The sequence below is a fragment of the Haliotis rubra genome, unplaced genomic scaffold, assembly GCF_003918875.1.
Source record: "Haliotis rubra isolate DU_JTF1 unplaced genomic scaffold, ASM391887v1 Scf288, whole genome shotgun sequence".
In the NCBI taxonomy this organism is placed as follows: Eukaryota; Metazoa; Mollusca; class Gastropoda; order Lepetellida; family Haliotidae; genus Haliotis; species Haliotis rubra.
This window is the reverse complement of record NW_025766955.1, coordinates 152,739-175,933: the sequence shown is the minus strand read 5'-3', so window position 1 is coordinate 175,933 and position 23,195 is coordinate 152,739. Positions and strand designations below refer to the sequence as shown.

General features: G+C 42.2%; 1 protein-coding gene across 4 annotated transcripts in view; it reads left to right on the top strand.

Moving 5' to 3' along the window:
• LOC124281674 (A-kinase anchor protein 9-like) overlaps positions 1-23,195 on the top strand; it is a 146,936-nt gene that overhangs the window by 103,379 nt on the left and 20,362 nt on the right. For 3 of the 4 annotated variants that reach the window (XM_046717612.1, XM_046717611.1, XM_046717610.1), the window contains 14 exons: positions 2,545-2,777; positions 3,275-3,394; positions 3,884-4,069; positions 4,551-4,739; positions 5,211-5,399; positions 5,647-5,802; positions 5,961-6,137; positions 6,473-6,637; positions 6,981-8,096; positions 12,608-12,736; positions 13,296-13,409; positions 15,459-16,877; positions 20,179-20,567; positions 21,457-21,625. In XM_046717612.1, the coding sequence (XP_046573568.1) occupies positions 2,545-2,777; positions 3,275-3,394; positions 3,884-4,069; positions 4,551-4,739; positions 5,211-5,399; positions 5,647-5,802; positions 5,961-6,137; positions 6,473-6,637; positions 6,981-8,096; positions 12,608-12,736; positions 13,296-13,409; positions 15,459-16,877; positions 20,179-20,567; positions 21,457-21,625 (4,751 nt within the window). The remainder of the gene's footprint in view (positions 1-2,544; positions 2,778-3,274; positions 3,395-3,883; positions 4,070-4,550; positions 4,740-5,210; positions 5,400-5,646; positions 5,803-5,960; positions 6,138-6,472; positions 6,638-6,980; positions 8,097-12,607; positions 12,737-13,295; positions 13,410-15,458; positions 16,878-20,178; positions 20,568-21,456; positions 21,626-23,195) is intronic. The other variant, XM_046717613.1, reaches the window with a different exon arrangement.

Here is a 23,195-nt window from a genome sequence, read left to right as displayed (position 1 = left end):
ATCCAGTGACATTAGACATGAGAGAGTTGACAAGGCTGTTGTGACATTAGACATGAGAGAGTTGACAAGGCTGTTGTGACATTAGACATGAGAGAGTTGACAGGGCTGTTGTGACATTAGACATGAGAGAGTTGACAAGGCTGTTGTGACATTAGACATGGGAGAGTTGACATGGCTGTTGTGACATTAGACATGAGAGAGTTGACATGGCTGTTGTGACATTAGACATGTTAGAGTTGACATGGCTGTTGTGACATTAGACATGTTAGAGTTGACAAGGCTGTTGTGACATTAGACATGTGAGAGTTGACAAGGCTGTTGTGACATTAGACATGAGAGAGTTGACATGGCTGTTGTGACATTAGACATGTTAGAGTTGACATGGCTGTTGTGACATTAGACATGTGAGAGTTGACAAGGCTGTTGTGACATTAGACATGTGAGTTGAGTTGTTGTGACATTAGACATGTGAGAGAGACAAGGCTGTTGTGACATTAGACATGAGAGAGTTGACAAGGCTGTTGTGACATTAGACATGAGAGAGTTGACAAGGCTGTTGTGACATTAGACATGTGAGAGAGTTGACATGGCTGTTGTGACATTAGACATGAGAGAGTTGACAAGGCTGTTGTGACATTAGACATGAGAGAGTTGACAAGGCTGTTGTGACATTAGACATGTGAGAGTTGACATGGCTGTTGTGACATTAGACATGTTAGAGTTGACATGGCTGTTGTGACATTAGACATGTTAGAGAGTTGACAAGGCTGTTGTTGACATTAGACATTAGACATGTGAGAGTTGACAAGGCTGTTGTGACATTAGACATGTGAGAGTTGACATGGCTGTTGTGACATTAGACATGAGAGTTGACATGGCTGTGACATTAGACATGTGAGAGTTGACATGGCTGTTGTGACATTAGACATGTTAGAGTTGACAAGGCTGTTGTTACATTAGACATGAGAGAGTTGACAAGGCTGTTGTGACATTAGACATGTGAGAGTTGACATGGCTGTTGTGACATTAGACATGTGAGAGTTGACATGGCTGTTGTGACATTAGACATGTGAGAGTTGACAAGGCTGTTGTGACATTAGACATGTGAGAGTTGACAAGGCTGTTGTGACATTAGACATGGGAGAGTTGACAAGGCTGTTGTGACATTAGACATGTTAGAGTTGACATGGCTGTTGTGACATTAGACATGAGAGAGTTGACAAGGCTGTTGTGACATTAGACATGAGAGAGTTGACAAGGCTGTTGTTGTGACATTAGACATGAGAGAGTTGACATGGCTGTTGTGACATTAGACATGGGAGAGTTGACATGGCTGTTGTGACATTAGACATGTGAGAGTTGACAAGGCTGTTGTTGTGACATTAGACATGAGAGAGTTGACATGGCTGTTGTGACATTAGACATGGGAGAGTTGACATGGCTGTTGTGACATTAGACATGAGAGAGTTGACATGGCTGTTGTTGTGACATTAGACATGAGAGAGTTGACATGGCTGTTGTGACATTAGACATGGGAGAGTTGACATGGCTGTTGTGACATTAGACATGTGAGAGTTGACAAGGCTGTTGTTGTGACATTAGACATGAGAGTGTTGACATGGCTGTTGTGACATTAGACATGTTAGAGTTGACATGGTTGTTGTGACATTAGACATGTGAGAATTGAGAAGGCTGTTGTGACATTAGACATGAGAGAGTTGACAAGGCCATTGTGACATTAGACATGAGAGAGTTGACATGGCTGTTGTGACATTAGACATGAGAGAGTTGACATGGCTGTTGTGACATTAGACATGAGAGAGCTGACAGGGCTCACCATAACCATAACTCTTGTAGTTAAATATAGGCTTATGACAGTCTTAATGTTAAGATGTCCTCGTGAACGTGGTCCTGCTCCATACAGTTCACATTCTGATAATGACAAGAACTCAACACAGCTGGAGACACCACTAAATGTTGAATCCAACTGCGGTCTTTGACACGACAACAAAACACTTTAGCCAGTGTGCTGCCCAGCTCTTCTCGGTACAGAGACTGATGCCCTGATGTTTAGTATGATGTAGACTGCAGACTCTCTTACTTCTAAACTGTCTTTGTGAACATAGGTGTGCTTTATGAGGTTGACATTCTGATAATGGCTAGAAAACATCTAGTATGATGTAGACTGCAGACTCCCTTACTTCTAAACTGTCTTTGTGAACATAGGTGTGCTTTATGAGGTTGACATTCTGATAATGGCTAGAAAACATCTAGTATGATGTAGACTGCAGACTCCCTTACTTCTAAACTGTCTTTGTGAACATAGGTGTGCTTTATGAGGTTGACATTCTGATAATGGCAAGAAAACATCTAGTATGATGTAGACTTCGGACGTACTTGTAGAATTACTTCTAAGCTGTGAACATGAATGTGCTTTGAGACTGACATTCTGACGATGACAGGAACGCATTCAGTGTGATGTAGACTTTGGACTTTCTTGCTTGTCAGTATGAACATGGTTGTGATTGTGGTGTCTGCTACTAGCCCTGCTTCTGGAGGTGACCAGTCTGACCGTGCAGAGGCAGGAGCTGGAGAAACAGACCAGGCACCAGTTTGACCTGAGCCAGTCGCGGATCCAACAGCTGGAGCTTAGTCTGGAGGAGATGGAGCGGATCCATGAACAAGACATGGAGCTCAAGCGGGAAGAGATTGAGGACCTCCGCCTCCAGCTGGACAGTGTGGAGAGACAGCTGAAGGCCTCCAAACAGTTCCTGGCTGTAGGTGGACTTAAGTGTCTGTGATTGCTTCTGTTATCACCTGCGTATCGTCTCTCAGACAGTCTTACGGCTACCCTGTCTCAGTTGTCGTTATTGTGTAATACCACCTCCATTGACAAGATACTGAAGTGTCTGCCTGGAGAGTGGTTTGATTCCTGGATTGTTCTCACCTAGAGACTTTAAAACATGGCACTTCTTGTTACTGTTAAGGGGATGTAAAAAGACTGTTTGGCTTGGTGTTAGTATACTGTGGCAAAATGTGGTATCCTTTATGAACTGGGCCACATTGGTCCAGCTACATAAAACCACCATAAGTTCAGACGAGTACAAGCTACGTGACTATATATCCATGGTAATAATCAAGTGCAATAATCTTTAATGTTGCTCGTCCACTCAAGTTGTAGGTAGGGAGATTTCAGTCTCTGACAGTTAACATTGTTGTGCTGTGGACATATTCTAGCTTGGTTTCTCCCTGATGGTGAACACTTTGTGTACAGGAACAGTCTGGGGAGCGGGAACAGGAGCGCGAGGAGTACCAGCGCGAGGTGGAGCGGCTCCAGGACATGCTGCAGGACCACGACAAGAAGAAGAGTGCCCAGGGCAGGCTGCGTAGGGAGGTACGGACCTGTACATCGCCATCTCTCACGTCTTGACAATTCAGTCTCTTTGGACTGTGTGATGTGTTTGACCAGAGTTGTGTGCTGCCTGGCTGAAGCTGTGAGGTGTCTGACCAGGGGTGTGTGGTGTCTGGACAAATCTGTGAGGTGTTTGACCAGAGGTGTGAGATGTCTGGACGAAGCTGTAAGGTGTCTGATCAGAGGTGTGTAGTGTCTGACTGAAGCTGTGAGGTGTTTGACCAGAGGTGTGAGGTGTCTGACCAGAGGTGTGTGGTGTCTGGACGAAGCTGTGAGGTGTCTGGACGAAGTTGTGAGGTGTTTGACCAGAGGTGTGTAGTGTTTGACCAGAGGTGTGTGGTGTCTGGCTGAAGCTGTAAGGTGTCTGATCAGAGGTGTGTAGTGTCTGGACGAAGGTGTATGGTGTCTGGACGAAGCTGTAAGGTGTCTGATGAGAGGTGTGTAGTGTCTGACTGAAGCTCTGTGTTGCAGGTGCAGGACTTGTCTGAGCAGCTTCAGGACCGTCTGGCTGTGGAAGGGGAGCTAGATGAGCAGACGCGCAGATTACGTCTGGTTCTTCAGGACAAGGAGCTGACAGCCTCTGAACTGAAGGAGTGGGTGACCCAGCTTGAGAAGGAGGTGGATGAGAGAGCTGCCTTGGAGCATGAGCTGAAGCAGGTGGGTCCTCATCTTGAAGATAATTTTGAATGAATACTCAGTTATTATCCAGTACCAGGAAACCATATCTGATCACGTATTGATAGAATGGCTTTAGGTTTAGCTGGGATTGTCTGTACCTATGAAAGGTATCATGTGCTTGTGTAATTTTGAAATAATTCATTGTTTTTAACATAGTGTCTGATGATGGATGACAAATATTATCTCACCCTCTTGTCTTTGGATATTATGTATACCATCACACACAGATTGCAGTGAAAACACCCTCAGGTTCTTTGCTTCAGTAATCTACTTTTGTGGATCCTTATCCAGCTGTGAGCCTCAGAGTGATTCAGTGACAGAGTGCTGTGATAGAGCTGTGTCACATACATGCTCAACATTGATAGAGGTGTCTCTGATAAACATGTTACCATTAAACGTTGATTGGTATGATGTAGATACATGTTTTATCACACACTAACATCACTCTTGATGTTTATAGAAAATTGTGAGACTGGAGAACCAGTTGTCGTTGCGGACGGTGACAGATGAAACGTCCGACAGCTCACTCAACTCAACCGCCGAGCAGCCTCTCCCTAAACCTGCCGTGATGTCTCCGGACCGGCGCAGTCCACTCAGGAGACAGATCACCCTGGAGGAAGAACTGGAGAAGTCGAAGAAGACTCAAGAGGTAAAATGTTTATGCATTTTATCTGAGATTGGTAATGTACCTAAGCTTGATGTTGTTTGAAAGATGTTTTTGTGAGTGTAATGAGATGTCAGGACAATGATTACCCTTTGGCCCACATGTATGAGATGTGGTTGAGGTACATAGCCAAATAATGGAACAATATGCTTGCCATGCCAGTGAGGCAGTTAATATTAATCACATGGATAAACTATGTCATAGGTCCAGATGGATTCCCCACTACAAGTATCTCCAGTAGTGATATAATATAATATATAGATAGAATAATATAAGTTGTGTGATGCCAATGTGAAACACCTTGCACCGAGGGATGTTCTGATATGCTGCTGTGATATAAGGCTCTGTTAGCTGACTGACTAATGTTCTAGACTGCAGAAGTTGATCTATAGAATGATCCTAACACACATCAATATAACTGATATACTGTGTGAAACTGGTTCTGTCTGCCTGCAGGAACTTGTCCTGGAGAAGGATGTCCTCCAGCAGCAGGTGAGCCAGCAGCTCCTGCAGATCTCGGCGCTCAGGAACCAGCTGGACGACATGCGACACTACGGAGGAGAGGCACCCACGGCATCGCACACGTCACAGTTGAGGGAGAGGCTGGCGGTGGAGAGAGAGTCACTGGAGATGAAGGAGGAGGAGGTGGGTGGAGGGGGAGATTAACGATGTGATCTGTACCGGTGTGATGGGATGTGTACAGATGGGATGTGTATTGATGTGATACGTTACTGCAGTGTAATGATGTGATCAGGATGTGTACTGGTGTGTTAGGTGTATAGTAAACTGTATGTACTCTATGGTGATGGTGGTGATGATGATGATGATGCTGATGATGATGATGATGATGATGATGATGATGATGATGATGATGATGATGATGATGATGCAGGTGAGCAGCCTTCAAGAGCAGAAGGATGGACTGAAGCAGAAGCTACAGGAGAAGGAGACAGAAGTCCAGCGACTCCGGGCTGAGCTTGACGAGAGCACCCCACACCCCACTGCAGACCCAGCAACCAAGGCCAGGGAGGAGAATGCTCATCTCAAGGTATGTCTGTGGTATTTATAACCGTAAATGCTCGGCACTTGTTAGTTACTTAAAACATTCACTAGTTTGAAGGGACAGAGGAGGTATGTTCTCCTAATGTGGAAAGCCATAACATAGGTTAACTCAGATTCAGTGACTCACTCACTCACTGTGTGCAGGCGGAGGTGGAGAAGCTCCTTGGCCACCAGGAGGATTCAGTCGAGATTGGACTGCCACGTTTGGCACAAGACCTACTGGACGAGAAGAACCGGGAGATCGATGACTTATCGGAGCAGATCGGTCAGCTTCAGATGGCGCTGGAGGCGACCTCCATTATTGATGACAGTGTCCGAGAGGTGGGTGATTAGGTGAAAGATGTCCTAGCTGCAGGTTGTGTGGGAGGGAAGGAGTGAGAAGTGGGTACAGGGATGGAGAACCAAGATAGAAATACAGGCTTCTGTAGGGAGAGAAAATGGGAAAAGAAGGCAATAACCTCATTCTTTGCAGTTGGTTTGATCAGAGCAATATCTGTGTTGATTAACTATTGGGATCTTGGTTTGTTGTGAAGGTAATAATCAAGAAGAGTCCTCAGAAATCCTTCTCTTAGAGTGACAGACTTCTATTGATTTTTATTGTTAATCATGGCAAGTTTGGTTGAATTATATAATTTCGTTAATCAACTTTCATTCAGAATGATGAAATGGAACTACTTCGAGAAGAGTTACGCCAGAAGTATGACACAATTGCCGAGTTGCAGGAGAGACTGTCATCAGCCAACCGAGGCAGTCAGTTCTTCGGAGACGTGTCCCTGACAGATGCGGACAGAAGTCTACTGGAGTCGTCCTTCACGGAGAAGGTGAGACTTTCCTCTGTGGCTGTGGTGGTGGTTGCTTGTTCTAATTCAGCATAGAATATTCACAGTATAGTTTGGTGTGTGGGTAAACCTAGTCTTTAATGGTTTATTTTATAATTGTCTCCCCTTTGGGTGTTTGGTTAAGCTTGGTTTTAGAAATGGATGTTGGCAGATATTTGCCTCAAACAGTGAATACACAGTTAAAAAGTATGAAATGTTTAGTCATCACTTTTGTCAAAGGAGTTTAGGAATAAGAGATAAGGAAGGAGATCTAAATGAAAGTTTTTGCTATTGAATAACATTTCAGTTAGAGGTATATTCTGGTCCACAACTGACTTGATTTCAGACCAACTTCCAGCAGGAATTAGAGGAAACCATAGCTCAGAAAGAGGATGAAATGTCCGATCTGAGGAAGGAACTTGAAACTTCACAGTTAGCTCTCACAGAAATTGAAGCAGAGAAAATCAGTTTGAAGAGTGAAATGGAGGAAAAAGTGAAGAAGCTTGAGAAAGAACTGGAATCAGCTCAGACAGCTCTGATGGATTCCCATGGGAACCAGGACAAGAGTCCTGAGGACCAAGTAGAGGAGTCTCAGGAGAAGGACCAGGTGGAGATTCTCCAGAGGGAACTGAAACAAGCCCACCTTGCTCTCAAGGAGGCTCAGGACCAACTTACAGCCCATGCACAGATTGATGAGCTGCAGACAGAACTGCAGAAGGCGCAGGAGGCTTTGGAACACATTAGTGCTCAGAATAGTGAACTCCTGAAAGACTTGAAGGAATCAAAGGAGGCTTTGAGGGAAGCTGAAGAAAAAATAACAGACAAGGGTGATGTTGATGAACTGAGGAAAGAACTTAAAGAGGCCCACATTTCATTAAAAGCAGCTGAAGAGAAGCTTGCAACTCAGGACATTGAACTTCAACAGACAGTTGAGGAAAGTCAGCAATCTCTGAAAGATGCTCTGGACAAGGTACATGCTGAGCACAGTGAGAAGATATCTGTGCTTCAGAAAGAGCTGGAAGAAACCAGAGTTTCTTTGCAAGAAGCTGTAGAAAAGATTGTTGCTCAGGACAGAGAACATGAACAGAAGCTTGAGGAGGTTCAGCAAGCTTTGAATGATGCTAATGAGAAGTTACAGCTGAAACCAGACACTGATCAGCAGACACAAATGGAGGAAGCTCCCAAAGCTCAGGAGGAGGTTCCAGAACCCTTGATAGAGGCAGAACCTAACCTTAAAAGTGACAAGAACAGTGAAGAATTGCAGAGACAGCTTGAGGAAGTTCAGGCTGCCCTGATAGAGGCAAATGAAGCGAGGGAGACCCTGGCAGCTCATCTCAGTGAGCTGGAGTCAGAGCTGCTCCACCTTCAAGAGGAACGGGATCACAAGCAGCTTGCTCTGGAGCAGGTGAACGTCCAAGTGGATGCATTCCAGGATGAGATCAAGTCCCTTAGCGGCTTCCAGGTACTGGTGTCTATGTGGATGTCTGTCCTTTCTTCCACTGTAGGGCATAGTGACACTGCTGGAGGGATGTCCTTCCACAGAAACTATAGATCAGCTTGTCCAACAGGGTTATGTCACTGTTAGTCTCTAACCGCTTTCTCCAGATTATGATTGGGTCTCAGGTGACCAAGCCCCCTACTGCATTGCAATTGGCTGCACAGAGATGCCTCCCCTACAACATACTCAAATTGTAGTTTGAATCTCAAATTTCTCCAATATGATTTCCTGGTCAGTGAGCACTATGTGGCCTTGCTTGTAGAATTCACTGAAGCGGTAAATGTCTAAGACGTACACTACTCTGGCTTGCTCTGATGCTAAGTGGCCATGCTGTGAGTTAAGTGACATGCTGTTGTATTCCCTGTTTGATCATCAGTGACAGTAGAACTAGGGTCACCTCCTGCATGTTGGTAGGTTGAACCTTTAGAAGTTGCTGGTTCAGTTTTAGGATGACAAATTCTGTTCAGTTTGTCCAGGGATAGGAGTGCAAAAATAAATAGAGTGTTGAATTGAGGTTATTTATAAACAAAATCTTGAAATAGAAATAAACAGACTTTTAATTTATGTCCTTTTGTTTTGCAAGCTTCAGAGGAGATTTGTCCCTGACACAACTATGTTGGTAGGTCAAGCAATAGGGGTATTTGGCAGGGGAATAGTTAGAGGATTCTTGAATCATGGAAAAATAAACTACTGAAAAAAAGTCAAAGTACACCCGATTCTTTCATGATATTGTAGGTAATCTGTCATCATGCACTGACAGATTGATATTGTAGGTGATCTGTCATCATGCACTGACAGATTGATATTGTAGGTGATCTGTCATCATGCACTGACAGACTGATATTGTAGGTAATCTGTCATCATGCACTGACAGATTAATATTGTAGGTGATCTGTCATCATGCACTGACAGATTGAATAGTGAAATAGTAATATGGAAGAATAGGTTGTGTTCTTTAAATAGTAAATAAGAAATAAATAGTAGATGAGAAACTTGTGAGTATTTGTATCTCATGAATGGATCTCATTCTGGTATCCGAATGTTTTATTGTTTTTTTTAAAGAAGTTTACAGAATATTTGAAGATGATTTATTATACTTGATTAGTTGTTAGACAAAGAAAAGCAGTTAGTTCATATCTGGTGCAAGAATATGAGTAGATGTTTGTTTCAGTCAGGGATTTATGAGGAATTATAACATGACAAAGTGTATAAGTGACAGAACTTGAGTCTCATACAGACATTGATACTGAAGAAATATGAAACATAAATAGTTCAAATGTATGTTGCTCAAATACTAAGTTTCCGTATATTCATATCAACTTAAGATCTAAGTAAATAAACCGTGAAGGGTCCAATACAGTGATCGTAAATATTGAAAATAGAGCTTTGGTTATACACTTTGGAAACATTTCATGAAAGGTATGTTTATACAATGAAACAGCATGTTTGTGAAGCTATGAGATATTATTCAATGCAATTACAGGAATTACCATTCATGACTGTATAATTACTTCAAGCCCCATCACATTAACACACTGTTACACACAGATAGAACCACCATTAATCTGTGTGTAGCCCCCCAGCCTGTGTTGTATCAGCTGGTTATACAACAGCTGTGTGCTACAGTGATTATCACCATGGTGTACATATCACAGGCAGGGAAATAGACATGCAATGTACAAGCCAGATGTAGCCAATCAGTGGTCTCTGTCAGTGTAGTGCAGTGTTAAGTACAAGTATATATCCTCACAGATGTTAAGGAAGTATGTACATCTAGGGTTGGGATTATTTTCTACATAGAGCTTTCACTTTCACCACTGCTTTCAGGTGCTCAGTGCTTCTCTTTGAAAGCGTTAGATGTGTCTGGAGAATGTCAGAAATCACCATACATAAACTCAATAAAACTGAAAAAAATGAATAGTTTTATTTCCATAAAAATAAAATTATTAAACCCTTTGACATAAAGTATAGAAATATTATGTTATTTGCACAAAAAATATTTTTGAAACCCCCCCCCAAAAAAAACAATGGATTTTAAAGTTGTTTCTGATATGGTGCAGGATATTGATGATATGTGTAGTGATAAATATCACACAAATCATTGGCAAAGTTTCCTTCATATTTCAGTCCATAAATTTATTACTAGTACTTACTAGAGTAAAGTTTGAAACTAGGTACATATGAAGTCAAGTATGAGGTTGAGATTCATTTAGTCTAGGTAGTCTTCAGTCTGATGAATAAACGATATTTTCAAGTGATATGACCCAAATTCAGCTGAATTGCTGACGTATATTTATTACCTGATGATATATCTGAGATCCCTCCAGCTGAGAGAAGCTTGGCCTCTGTGTAGATGTGTAGCAAGCCTGTAGCTAGCACCGCATGCAAGGTGCCCCCCAGGGGGTTGTTTGGTCATCTACTGGTCAATCTCTGTAGCCACTCTTCTTCTACCCCTCACTGTCTGGTTCTCTCTGCCAACTGTCTGCATGTCGACACTGTTTCTGTCTGAGGATGGCCTCTTGGAGTATTCCTTGGCAATTTTTTCGTTCAACTTGGGAAGTTAGAAAGTTAAGATCTTGTGAGGTATGTTGCATAAATTGAATCTGTTATTTCATGATTTTTAAGAATGATCTGTAAATTATGATTCCTATTCTGGGAAGGTATGTCCAGAGAGTGAGAGCATTTGGAAGATATGAAGTTGACTCATTCAACACTAGTGTAAAGGTAGTACCTTGGTTACAAGTGTCTGAAGAAGTCAGTTTTGTTAGAAAGAGTAAATGTTTGTATGGCATGATGTTTGGCATCCTGGTTGATTCCAAGATGAATCTGTCAGATGGAGCTCACTAACTCAAGGAATGGTCATCAGGCAGCCATTATCAGGTCTTCACAGTCTGGAGGGAGGGAGACTTCGTTGTGGCTGTGTTTGAATCTGAATGAAATCCCAGCCAGAATCTGTATCAAAACACTGAGAGATATATCAATGTACATACTTTCTGGAAAACGTTAAATTGTCTGTTTCCCCTTTGTGTGTATGGACCACTTGGTAATGTTTGAGTACAATGTATGGAGAAAATGGGCTTGATGTACTGTAAAGTTCATAGGCAGTTGTTTTTGGTGTTCAATTAAAGTTTGGAGTAAGTTTGTTTTTGTGTGAAACAGGAATAGCTTCAGAAATATTTGACAGATGTTGTTGTAGGTCAGATAATGATATTGCATTAGATAATAATCAGAAAAGTAAATTCATAGGCATTTCTTTGAATCCATAAAAGTATTGTCAGGGGTTCAATTTGTAAAAAAAAAAGTCACTTGCCACAGGGCAAGTGACTTTAAGAAAGTAACTTGTCCTGACTAATTTTCCACTTGCCCTGATTTTATGACATAATTATGATGATGTAATTATGAAATAAGAAATGAACATGGTATTTGATGTTAATGTTTACTGGACTATTTATTGAAAAGTGATAAATAGCAAAGAAAGATAACTCTACTTTATTATCATTGCGAAATGTAATAGCTACATTTTGAGCAGATATGAAATTAAATCCAAGTTTATTTGCGGTTTGAAACCATAAGTGGAAATTATCTAGTAGCCCACGGACAAGTAAGATACCATTATTTGATTGCCCGAAATGAAAACTGACTTGTCCCGGGCATCGGGCGATGAGATTTTTGAACCTCTGATTGTACCTTTCTTATTATTCATCAACTTCTAAAATGTCAATCAACAGATTTGACATGCTCTGACATGTGTCTCTTGTTTCAGTACCTTGCAGTGTTAAGTAGACTGAAGCTTTGCTTGGAATAATCCCATGTATTCTGTAGCCTGCTTGTACACCTAATTAGGTCGCAGCAGTAGTAGATCAGGACATGAAGCCAGTCCAGCTAATGACTCGCAGACTGGGTGGTATACTCCCCAGGGGGTTGAGAATTTAACTCAGGGCACACTGATTTATCGGCTGGTATAGTGTATTATAGGTATGCTCAGTTCATTAAGCCTAATGCTGTATTATATTTATAGTGTGCAAAACTGTGCAGCATCGCTTCTGCCAGCTTTTTTTTTATCAGTGTATACCACTTTTTAAATTGTACTTGCCTTCTGGTGACAAGACGTCTCTAACTTGATATGACATTGCCCTTTGCTTGCCCCACGAGTTTACAGTTACCACACTGATGTTATTGCTGTGTCATGGCCCTCCATGTTCTTCATCTGCCAGTCTCACTGTCGGTTTGACACCCACGACTTTATCTTACTGTGATTTTTAAATGTATGTTAATGTTTTATGTCCTACCTTCTCAGAACATTATGAGTTTGTTTCTGCTTCTCCATATCTCTCGACATATTTAAAAGTTGGCCTAAATGATTTCTAAAATGTTTTGGATTAATGAAAATTCTTTGTATTTTATAGTTGTAATGCTATCTACTTGCTCAATAATAATAAACAGACCGATGCATGTGTGCAACATGACACTTTCAGACTGAGCTACAGAAGGACTTCGACACTGTTCAGTCCATGCTGGAAGAGAAGGAGAGAGAGATCGAGACACTCACACGAGAGCTGACTGAGTCTCACGTACCACCAGAGGGAGCCACCTCTGATTTACAGGTACGCTTTGTAGAAGTGTTTACTAACCCACATTGACATATAATATACAAACAGGACTTGTTGATTGTCCTGTGGGGTGGTGGGGTGGCCGAGTGGTTAAAGCATCTGCTTGTCATGCTGGAATACAGCTGATTTCAATTTTGGATGAAAATTATAACAAGTGCCATTGGCTCCCCTAAAAATGTTAATGCAGTATTATGCCGATGCAAAACAATGACTCAAATTAATATGTAAATCCCGGAAATGAGTGGATCTGCAGAAAAATCTTATGCTGGAATGTTGCTAAAAGTGGCGTAAAACTATACTCACTGACCCACCTCAAGTTAAGATTATTTGTGTCCATGAGCGGGTTCATATGTCTCTCCGGGTACTTCTTACACTACAACCTGTTTAAATGAAAATAGAAAAGGTTTATGAAAATCAAATCTGAGCTATTTTGAAGGAATAAGGCTAAATTCCTGAAACAAAACCTGTGTCCATGTGGTGTGATTGCTTTTTTTAGACTAAAAATTGGCGTTGCAGTGTCAAATATTAGAGAATATGGTTGTGTGTTTTTCAGGATAAATATGAGGCTGAGCTTGTGAGTCTCAGGAAGACAATCCAGGCAAAGGTGAACATCATCGAGGAGAAGGAGGAGGAGCTGTATGTCCTGAACGAGAAACTTGAGTTACAGGTAAAACACGTCTGAACATCAGTTACGGGTAACACACGTCTGAACATCAGTTACAGGTAAAACACGTCTGAACATCAGTTACGGGTAACACACGTCTGAACATCAGTTACGGGTAACACACGTCTGAACATCAGTTACAGGTAACACACGTCTGAACATCAGTTACAGGTAAAGCACGTCTGAACATCAGTTACAGGTAAAACACGTCTGAACATCAGTTACAGGTAACACACGTCTGAACATCAGTTATGGTAAAACACGTCTGAACATCAGTTACAGGTAAAACACGTCTGAACATCAGTTACAGGTAACACACATCTGAACATCAGTTACAAACACACGTAAAACATCGGGTAAAACACGGGTCTGAACATCAGTTACAGGTAACACACATCTGAACATCAGTTACAGGTAACACACGTCTGAACATCAGTTACACACACGTCTGAACATCAGTTAAAAACAGTTACGTCTGAACATCAGTTACGGGTAACACACGTCTGAACATCAGTTACGGTAACACACGTCTGAACATCAGTTACGGGTAAAACACGTCTGAACATCAGTTACGGGTAACACACGTCTGAACATCAGTTACGGGTAAAACACGTCTGAACATCAGTTACGGGTAACACACGTCTGAACATCAGTTACGGGTAACACACGTCTGAACATCAGTTACGGGTAACACACGTCTGAACATCAGTTACGGGTAACACACGTAAACATCAGTTACACGGGTCTGAACATCAGTTACAGGGTAAAACATCGTTACTGAACATCAACATAGTTACGGTAACACACGTCTGAACATCAGTTACGGGTAAAACACGTCTGAACATCAGTTACGGGTAACACACGTCTGAACATCAGTTACGGGTAACACATCGTCTGAACATCAGTTACAGGTAAAACACGTCTGAACATCAGTTACGGGTAACACTGACATCGGTTACGGTATGAACATCAGAACATCGTAAAACTGAACATCAGTTACGGGTAACACACGTCTGAACATCAGTTACGGAAACATCAGTTACACGAACATCAGAACACAAAACCGTCTGAACATCAGTTACAGGGTAAAACCGTCTGAACATCAGTTACGGGTTCACATCGTCTGAACATCAGTAAAACACGTCTGAACATCAGTTACGGGTAACACACGTCTGAACATCAGTTACGGGTAACACACGTCTGAACATCAGTTACGGGTAACCTGCGTCTGAACATCAGTTCACGGGTAACATCAGTTACGGGTAACCTCTGAACATCAGTTACGGGTAAAACACGTGAACATCAGTTACGGTAAAACACGTCTGAACATCAGTTACGGGTAAAAACACACGTCTGAACATCAGTTACAGGTAACACATGTCTGAACATCAGTTACAGGTAAAACATGTCGTCTGAACATCAGTTCACGGGTAACACACGTCTGAACATCAGTTACAGGTAAAACACGCCTGAACATCAGTTACGGGTAACACACGTCTGAACATCAGTTACGGGTAAACATCAACAGGTGACACATGTCTGAACATCAGTTACAGGTAACGCCTGAACATCAGTTACGGGTAACACACGTCTGAACATCAGTTACAGGTAACACACGTCTGAACATCAGTTACAGGTAACACACGTCTGAACATCAGTTACGGGTAACACACGTTTGAACATCAGTTACAGGTAACACACGTCTGAACATCAGTTACAGGTAACACACGTAACATCAGTTACGCGCGTCTGAACATCAGTTACAGGTAACACACGTCTGAACATCAGTTACGGGTAACACACGTCTGAACATCAGTTACGGGTAACACACATCTGAACATCAGTTCCGGGTAACTCAGGATATGCTCATGTTTGACATGACTTGAATATTCTTGACTCTTTGGGTTCTTCATAACAATTAATTGTTGGCCTACTCTAGCAAGTCTTATGATCCTTAAAATCAGGCAGTCTTGAATTTATGACTGTGTCAATTACATTAGATGTATGCAAATTTGTCTCAGTTTATTACCGAGATTTCTTCTTTTTAAACAGGATACCCTGGGTGCTGAGCTGTCCACAGTTCGTCAACAGCTAGCTGACAGTGAAGTAACTCTTGATGAAGTGCGGCTTGCCAAACAGAACTTAGAGGAAGAGTTCAGACTTCTTCAACAGAAGCTAGAGAGTCAGTCTGCAGAATTCAGCCATGAAGATGATCAGGAGAAGGAGTCTAGCTCGGTCAGCATTAGTCAGCTCCAGGAAGAACTCTCCCAGAAAGAAGAGAAGCTGGACAATGTTCGAGCTGAAGTGGAGGAGCTGAAAGAAAGACTGAGCGAGCAGCAGAAGGAGCTGAATGATGCTCGGGGCAAACTCCAGGAGAAAGAGGACTGGATTGAGGAGCAGCAAGCAGGTCGGGAGGAAGCTGGACAGGTGGAGAGACTTCAGAGTAGGATTGCTGAGTTGGAGGAGGAGAAGAAGAGCATTGAAGAAGGACAAGTTCAAGAACTGAGACTGAAGGTTGAAGACCTTGAGTCAAGACTGAGAGGGAGAGATGCTTCTGGGATTGATGGTGGTGAGGCTGTGGAAGAAGATGCAATTGTTGTTACTCTTGCTGATGATGTTGAAGGTGTCCCTTCTGAAAGAGATTGCAGCATTGAAGGTGATGTGGACAGTGCCAATGAAACCAGGTATATTGTGGAAGAGTTGAATATGAAGATAAGTGAACTTGAAGAATCTCTACAAGAGAAAGAACAATTGTTGGCGAGTTTGAGTCTAGAGAATTCTGAAGCTACTCCAGCGAAGTCAGATCTCAGGAAACAGTTGAGTGAGAAGACAGAACTCTATGACCAACTTCTTACTGATAAGATCATGCTGGAACAGACTGTCATAGATCTAGAAACAAAGCTGGAAGAAAAGCAAGAATATTTGGAAAATTTGGATTATGATAAAAATGAACTATCAGAGAAGGAAGAACTCATTGCAAAACTGAAACAAGAACTCAAAGATAAGGAAACAGACACAAGTTCAAGACAGATTGATTCAGAGGAAAGTGGACAATTGAGAGACCTTCAGAAGGAGATTGAGGAAAAGGAACAGAGGATGACAGAACTGGAATCTCAGTGTACAGAACTGAAGCAGCAGCTGGAGACAGAAGGTCTGACCATCCTACAGCAGCAGATCCAGGTGAAGGACCTGAGGATTGAAGAGCTGGAGGCCAAGTACGAGGACCTGAAACAACAGATGAGGGAGGAGGCTGGGAAGTTAGAGGAGGAGATCCTCAAGATCCACCAGATCCAGGAGAGTCAGCCGGACATGGGAGTCCTTGCCGAGACTCAGCAGAAGGTGAGGGAGATCTCTGCTGAGTTGGACAAGAACAAGGAGAAGCTCCTGGCTGCAGAGACGAGTTTGGAGCAGACACTGGTGCAGCTGGCCGAGAGAGACGAACAACTCAAGGCTCTCTTTGATAAGGGACAGGTAAGACAGATTTGATTTTTTTTAAATATATTCAAAGAGTATCACACTGTTGAGGATGCTGTCCTGAGTCTTGAAGGTTGATTGTCTGGGAACTGAAACTCTCAGAGCAATCTTAGTGCTGAGATGATTGTAATTCCTATGGTGAAACAGGCTTATGACATGTGAAGTGCTAATATCTCTTTCTGGAAATATACCCTGACTTAGGGTAGGTCACCAGCATGGCTTTGTTTGGCTAACTTAGAACATCTGGTGATGCAAGGTGACTTGTTGCTATGTCCCAAAGTTGTGGGGCTCATACTATCAACCCCAGCTTCTTCTGGCTAAGTCCTACTTATCTGCTGACAGAAGATTGAAGTGATGGACTGAGCACAGTTTGACACCACAGTTATGTTGCTATGACCATATTAACTCCCATGGTCTGACATTGTCCTGCAACAGTTGTTGTCCTGATGGTAAGGTAGACAGTAGTCTCAGGTTCAGGTTATATTTCATATGTAATGTTTTACAAAATGAAGCCTAAATATTTGTTAGGTGTTATTTGGAAAAAAATATGTAAATTATTTGGAAAAAATATGTAAATGGTTTAATGGGAAATGGGAATATGGATTGAGATGCATGTGGTGGTCTTGACTTTACTGTCGTGAGATGTCATCAAGAGGAACACATGTGGGTGGGTGAATGAATGGATGGGTGGGTGAGTGGGTGGTAGTGGTGTGACGGTTCATCGATACGCATCGATGCATCGATCCATGGGCCGCCGATACAGTGAATTGACACAAAGCTTTACATTGTCGTATATCCCGATACGATACTTCAAATGGGCCACGATACATTGATGTTTAGATTTGAATATTGCCGAATGGCGATATCTGTCAAGTAAAAACCATATATCGTGATTCGTATCGCAGCATCAGTGCACAATGCTTTGGCAATATATCATCTTGTCTTAAATTTTAGTATCGTGATGTATCGTGATAGCAGGTTGTAGGTGGGTGGGTGGGTGGGTGAGTGGGAGTGGGTGAATGATTGAGTGAGTGAGTCAGTTTAGTTTTACGCCATTTTTGGCAATATTCCTGCAATATCATGGCAGGACATGTCAGTGAAATAGATGCTGGCTCTGTGGGTGACAAGTCAAACACCTGCTCCTGTCTGTGATAAGTTGTTTATTTTTCAAAGTTACCTCCCTAGGAAAACACTGCTATGTATCTTTTCCATGGAAGGAGAACCAAATACTGATACCTTGACTTGTTGGCGATGTTGACGATGTTGGGCATCATTGGCAGGAGATTAATAGGCCTGCTCCTCCAAGTTGATGTTATAGTAACACACTAGTGAATGGTCTGTGATCTTAGTTAGTACTTCCTGACAGATATATAACATTGTGGAATAGACATCAAATGCTTACCGTGCTAAATGTGATGGTTAAATTATTATGTCTTAAAAATGTTACATAACTATTTCGAGACTATTATCGGGGCGGTGGGGTAGCCTAGTGGTTAAAGCGTTGGCTCGTCATGCCGAAGACCCGGGTTCGATTCCCCACATGGGCACAAAGTGTGAAGCCCATTTCTGGTGTCACCCGCCGTGATATTGCTGGAATATTGCTAAAAGCGGCGTAAAACTAAACTCAGTCAGTCAGTCAGTCTAGACTATTATCAACATTTGTTTTTTAATTAATCTTTTACATGAATATTTCATGATAACACTATCTAATAATATTACACCAACCTCATTTCGTTATTTCAAATATTCAAATATTTGATTTCATTTTCAAAATTCAACTGGCAATTTGATCAGTTATATGGGAATATTTTCCTCATCACATTTGACATTTCACATGTGTTATAATGAGGGAGTGATGGCATTCTGCTCACTGCTGCTTTACAGTGAGGTGTGATTCAGAGGCAGTGTATATAAATAGCTGGCCAGGAGACAGAACATCCACATTCTAGGTCAGCCAGACATTGCTGGAGAGTTGCAGCAGCCACTGAGGCTGTGGTGTATCAGAGACCGGTCGGCTGTCACAGTCGGCTGTCCCTGGACCAGTGTCCAGTGTATCAATATTGGAATGTTTTCACTTCACCAGTTTGTGTGGAGTTAGGTTGTTGTCTGTGTGCTAAATGTCTGTTTTTTAGGTTATTTCAGGTATCTGTTCAAAGTTGTGTGAAACTGAAGGTTCTGATTGAGTTAACTTTTAGCCCAGATAATTTTGGTTGACTTTGTGGTCCTCTCTGTGTTGATGATGGATGAGCAGTGGGTCGGGGGTGGGTGGGGTGGGGTGTGAGGCTGAAGGAGTAGGCTAGGGAGGGGCAGGGGGTTGGATGATCCTACAGGTGATGGCTAGAGTGGGTGCAGCTTGCAGATAAGATGTATTTTGTTTGACAAAGATTCAGGTTATCATTCTAGTCTGGTGCCATTTTGCTGATTGTGTATTTTAATCCACATCAAATACTGCTGAAAAATGTGTTATGTCATAACATATTGAGTATCTTGTTGTATGGCAGTTTTTATAGAATCTGCTAATTCATCTGGTATCAACATGAGCTAAGAATGATATTATCATTGTGCATTTAAACATACAACATGTCACCGTTTTGGTGTTCTTGTGTGTGTAAATTCCATGTCAGTCTCCCCATGTTCAGGGGAGATCACTCTAATGTTTCTGGATGTCTATGAACCAAGGATTGCTTGTTGTCTCATGTAATCTGTCAGCCATTTGCCACTGAGTTAAGGGAATGACCAATTCTTTTCTTTTGGAATGAGCAAGGCCACGCAGCCTGTATATCACTTAATGTTCTTTAAGAATGTTCAGACATCTGAATTATGTTATGGCTAATAGCTTGAGTTGTGTTTTGTGTACTGTTGCATGCTGTTAGGAAAGTTTAATAGGAATTAAACTGCAATATTGGCAAAGACGCTTTATAGTTGATATCGGTATCTCGTAGAAATTCCAAGTTAGGTTCAAATCATTCACACAATTAGTTTTCTGCTAGCTTAATTTTCTGATTTAATTAATTAATTAATTTAATTAATTAATTTAGTGATAAACCACTTATGCTGGCTGTTAATTAAATGATTCTGAAAATACCCTTGACTCCACATTTTTAGTAAGAAATGGCAAAAAGAAATTTTATAAACAACTTTTGTTGGGTATTATGCATCTAAACATGATGTGAACATTACCATAGAGCTTTTGAATGACACCAACTTCCCACAAACAATAATAACCATGGTTCATATCCAACTCAGTCTAAAATATGGTTGTGTGATAAGCAATAAGTTAGTATTTCAACTTCCACAGCCTCGGCATGACACCAGCAGCCAGTCACAAGAGGAAGTGAACCGAGCCCTAGAGGACACGCAACAGGAAGTGTATGAACTCTCGCTAGAGTTACGTGAAAAAGACGAGGATCTCGAGCGTCTTTCCACGGCTCTAACAGCAACAGAAGAGGAGCTGGAGGTCAAGTCATCTCAGCTTCGGACTGTTGAATCAGAACATGAGAAGGCACTGAAGGACTTGCGCGAGACAGAGGAGAAGCTGAAGCAGACGTCATTTGAACTGACCAATACACAGCGAGATCAGCTGTCAAGCTCTCTGCCATTGGACTTGGATGAGGATCATCAGTTGATGACTCGATCGGAGTCGGAACCGGCATTGAATAACTGGAGACGGGAAAGTCATCTATTCAGGTAATCATCCACGAGTTGCTCAATTCCATTATACGTCTCTGAAATTCATAAATATTTTTCTTGTCTTACATCCTGCTTTTCTGATTTTGCATGTTTTGAAAATATGAAAATTTGCATTAGGATTGTGTCGTGTCATCTGTTATATTGAAACATGTGATGAGATGGCCCTGTGGTTAATGCAGTCATGCTGGAGTCCTGGTTTGAATCTTTGCTGGAATACTAGTAGAGAAGGCATAAAGGCAAAGTCCTTCATTCACTATGATTTTGAATTATTCTGTTCACAATTATTACAGTGATTTGTGTATGAGGATCTACTTGAGGAATTGTGTGAGAGGATGTTGTCCTTTCCTGTTTGTAAGTGAAATAACACATAGATTGTCTATACGGTGTCCAAACTACAGGCTGGTATCTCAGTAGCACACTACAAAACCATCATTAGTCACAACTAGCACACACACATGGGGTATGTGACAATATGACGTTAATCTTGATGTGTCACCTCACCTCACCCCACCTCACCTCACCTCACCATATATACCTCCTGTTTATCAGGTCACGTTTACGTGAGGTGGAGTCTTTTGCGTCAACAGAAGCAGGAACTCACCCACCTCACCTCACCTCACCCCACCTCACTATATATACCTTCTGTTTATCAGATCATGTTTACACGAGGTGGAGAGTCTTGTGCGACAACAGAAGCAGGAACTCACCCACCTCACCTCACCCCACCCCACCTCACCTCACCCTACCTCACCTCACCATATATACCTCATGTTTTTCAGGTCACATTTACACGAGGTGGAGAGTCTTGTGCGACAACAGAAGCAGGAACTCACCCCACCTCACCTCACCCTACCTCACCTCACCATATATACCTCATGTTTTTCAGGTCACGTTTACATGAGGTGGAGAGTCTTGTGCGACAACAGAAGCAGGAACTCAGCTCCAAGAACAAGGAGTTGTCGGTGGTTCGTAGACAGCTGGAGCAATGGTTGTCCCAGGACCGAGGGGAGGGAGACGTGAAAACACTGATAACATCACTGCAGCAAGAGATTCAGGTCAGTACCAAGTACTTAATGTCTCCTACTTCAAGTATTCTCCAGTATGTACTGTATCAAGTATGGGGTTATTTAGTATCCTGTCAGTCAAGCAGCTAGGAAGATGAAGGGGTAAGGATTAGCCCTGAATCATTGTTACAGACACTGAAGAACTTATCATTTCCAGAAGTCATACATCATTCAGTATATAGTATCATTTCTGCAAGTCAGATATATACACACACCCATGCATGTAGGTTTCACCGAGGTGGTAAGTCTCTTGGTCCATGATCTCCCTGCACTCTCCTCCCTCTGAGATGCTGCTCAAACAGGCATTAAGTCCCTCACTGAAACAGTCATTAAGTCCCTCACTGAAACAGGCATTAAGTCCCTCACTGAAACAGTCCCTCACTGAAACAGTCATTAAGTCCCTCACTGAAACAGTCATTAAGTCCCTCACTGAAACAGGCATTAAGTCCCCCACTGAAACAGGCATTAAGTCCCCCACTGAAACAGTCATTAAGTCCCTCACTGAAACAGTCATTAAGTCCCTCACTGAAACAGTCATTAAGTCCCTCACTGAAACAGGCATTAAGTCCCTCACTGAAACAGTCATTAAGTCCCTCACTGAAACAGTCATTAAGTCCCTCACTGAAAGAGGCATTAAGTCCCTCACTGAAACAGTCATTAAGTCCCTCACTGAAACAGGCATTAAGTCCCTCACTGAAACAGGCATTAAGTCCCTCACTGAAACAGTCATTAAGTCCCTCACTGAAACAGGCATTAAGTCCCTCACTGAAACAGTCATTAAGTCCCTCACTAAAACAGTCATTAAGTCCCTCACTGAAACAGTCCCTCACTGAAACAGTCATTAAGTCCCTCACTGAAACAGTCATTAAGTCCCTCACTGAAACAGGCATTAAGTCCCTCACTCAAACAGGCATTAAGTCCCTCACTGAAACAGTCATTAAGTCCCTCACTGAAACAGTCATTAAGTCCCTCACTGAAACAGTCATTAAGTCCCTCACTGAAACAGGCATTAAGTCCCTCACTGAAACAGTCATTAAGTCCCTCACTGAAACAGGCATTAAGTCCCTCACTGAAACAGGCATTAAGTCCCTCACTGAAACAGGCATTAAGTCCCCCACTGAAACAGGCATTAAGTCCCTCACTGAAACAGTCATTAAGTCCCTCACTGAAACAGTCATTAAGTCCCTCACTGAAACAGTCATTAAGTCCCTCACTGAAACAGTCATTAAGTCCCTCACTGAAACAGTCATTAAGTCCCTCACTGAAACAGTCATTAAGTCCCTCACTGAAACAGGCATTAAGTCCCTCACTGAAACAGTCATTAAGTCCCTCACTGAAACAGTTTAAGTCCCTCACTGAAACAGGCATTAAGTCCCTCACTGAAACAGGCATTAAGTCCCTCACTGAAACAGTCATTAAGTCCCTCACTGAAACAGTCATTAAGTCCCTCACTGAAACAGTCATTAAGTCCCTCACTGAAACAGGCATTAAGTCCTCACTGAAACAGTCATTAAGTCCCTCACTGAAACAGTCATTAAGTCCCTCACTGAAAGAGGCATTA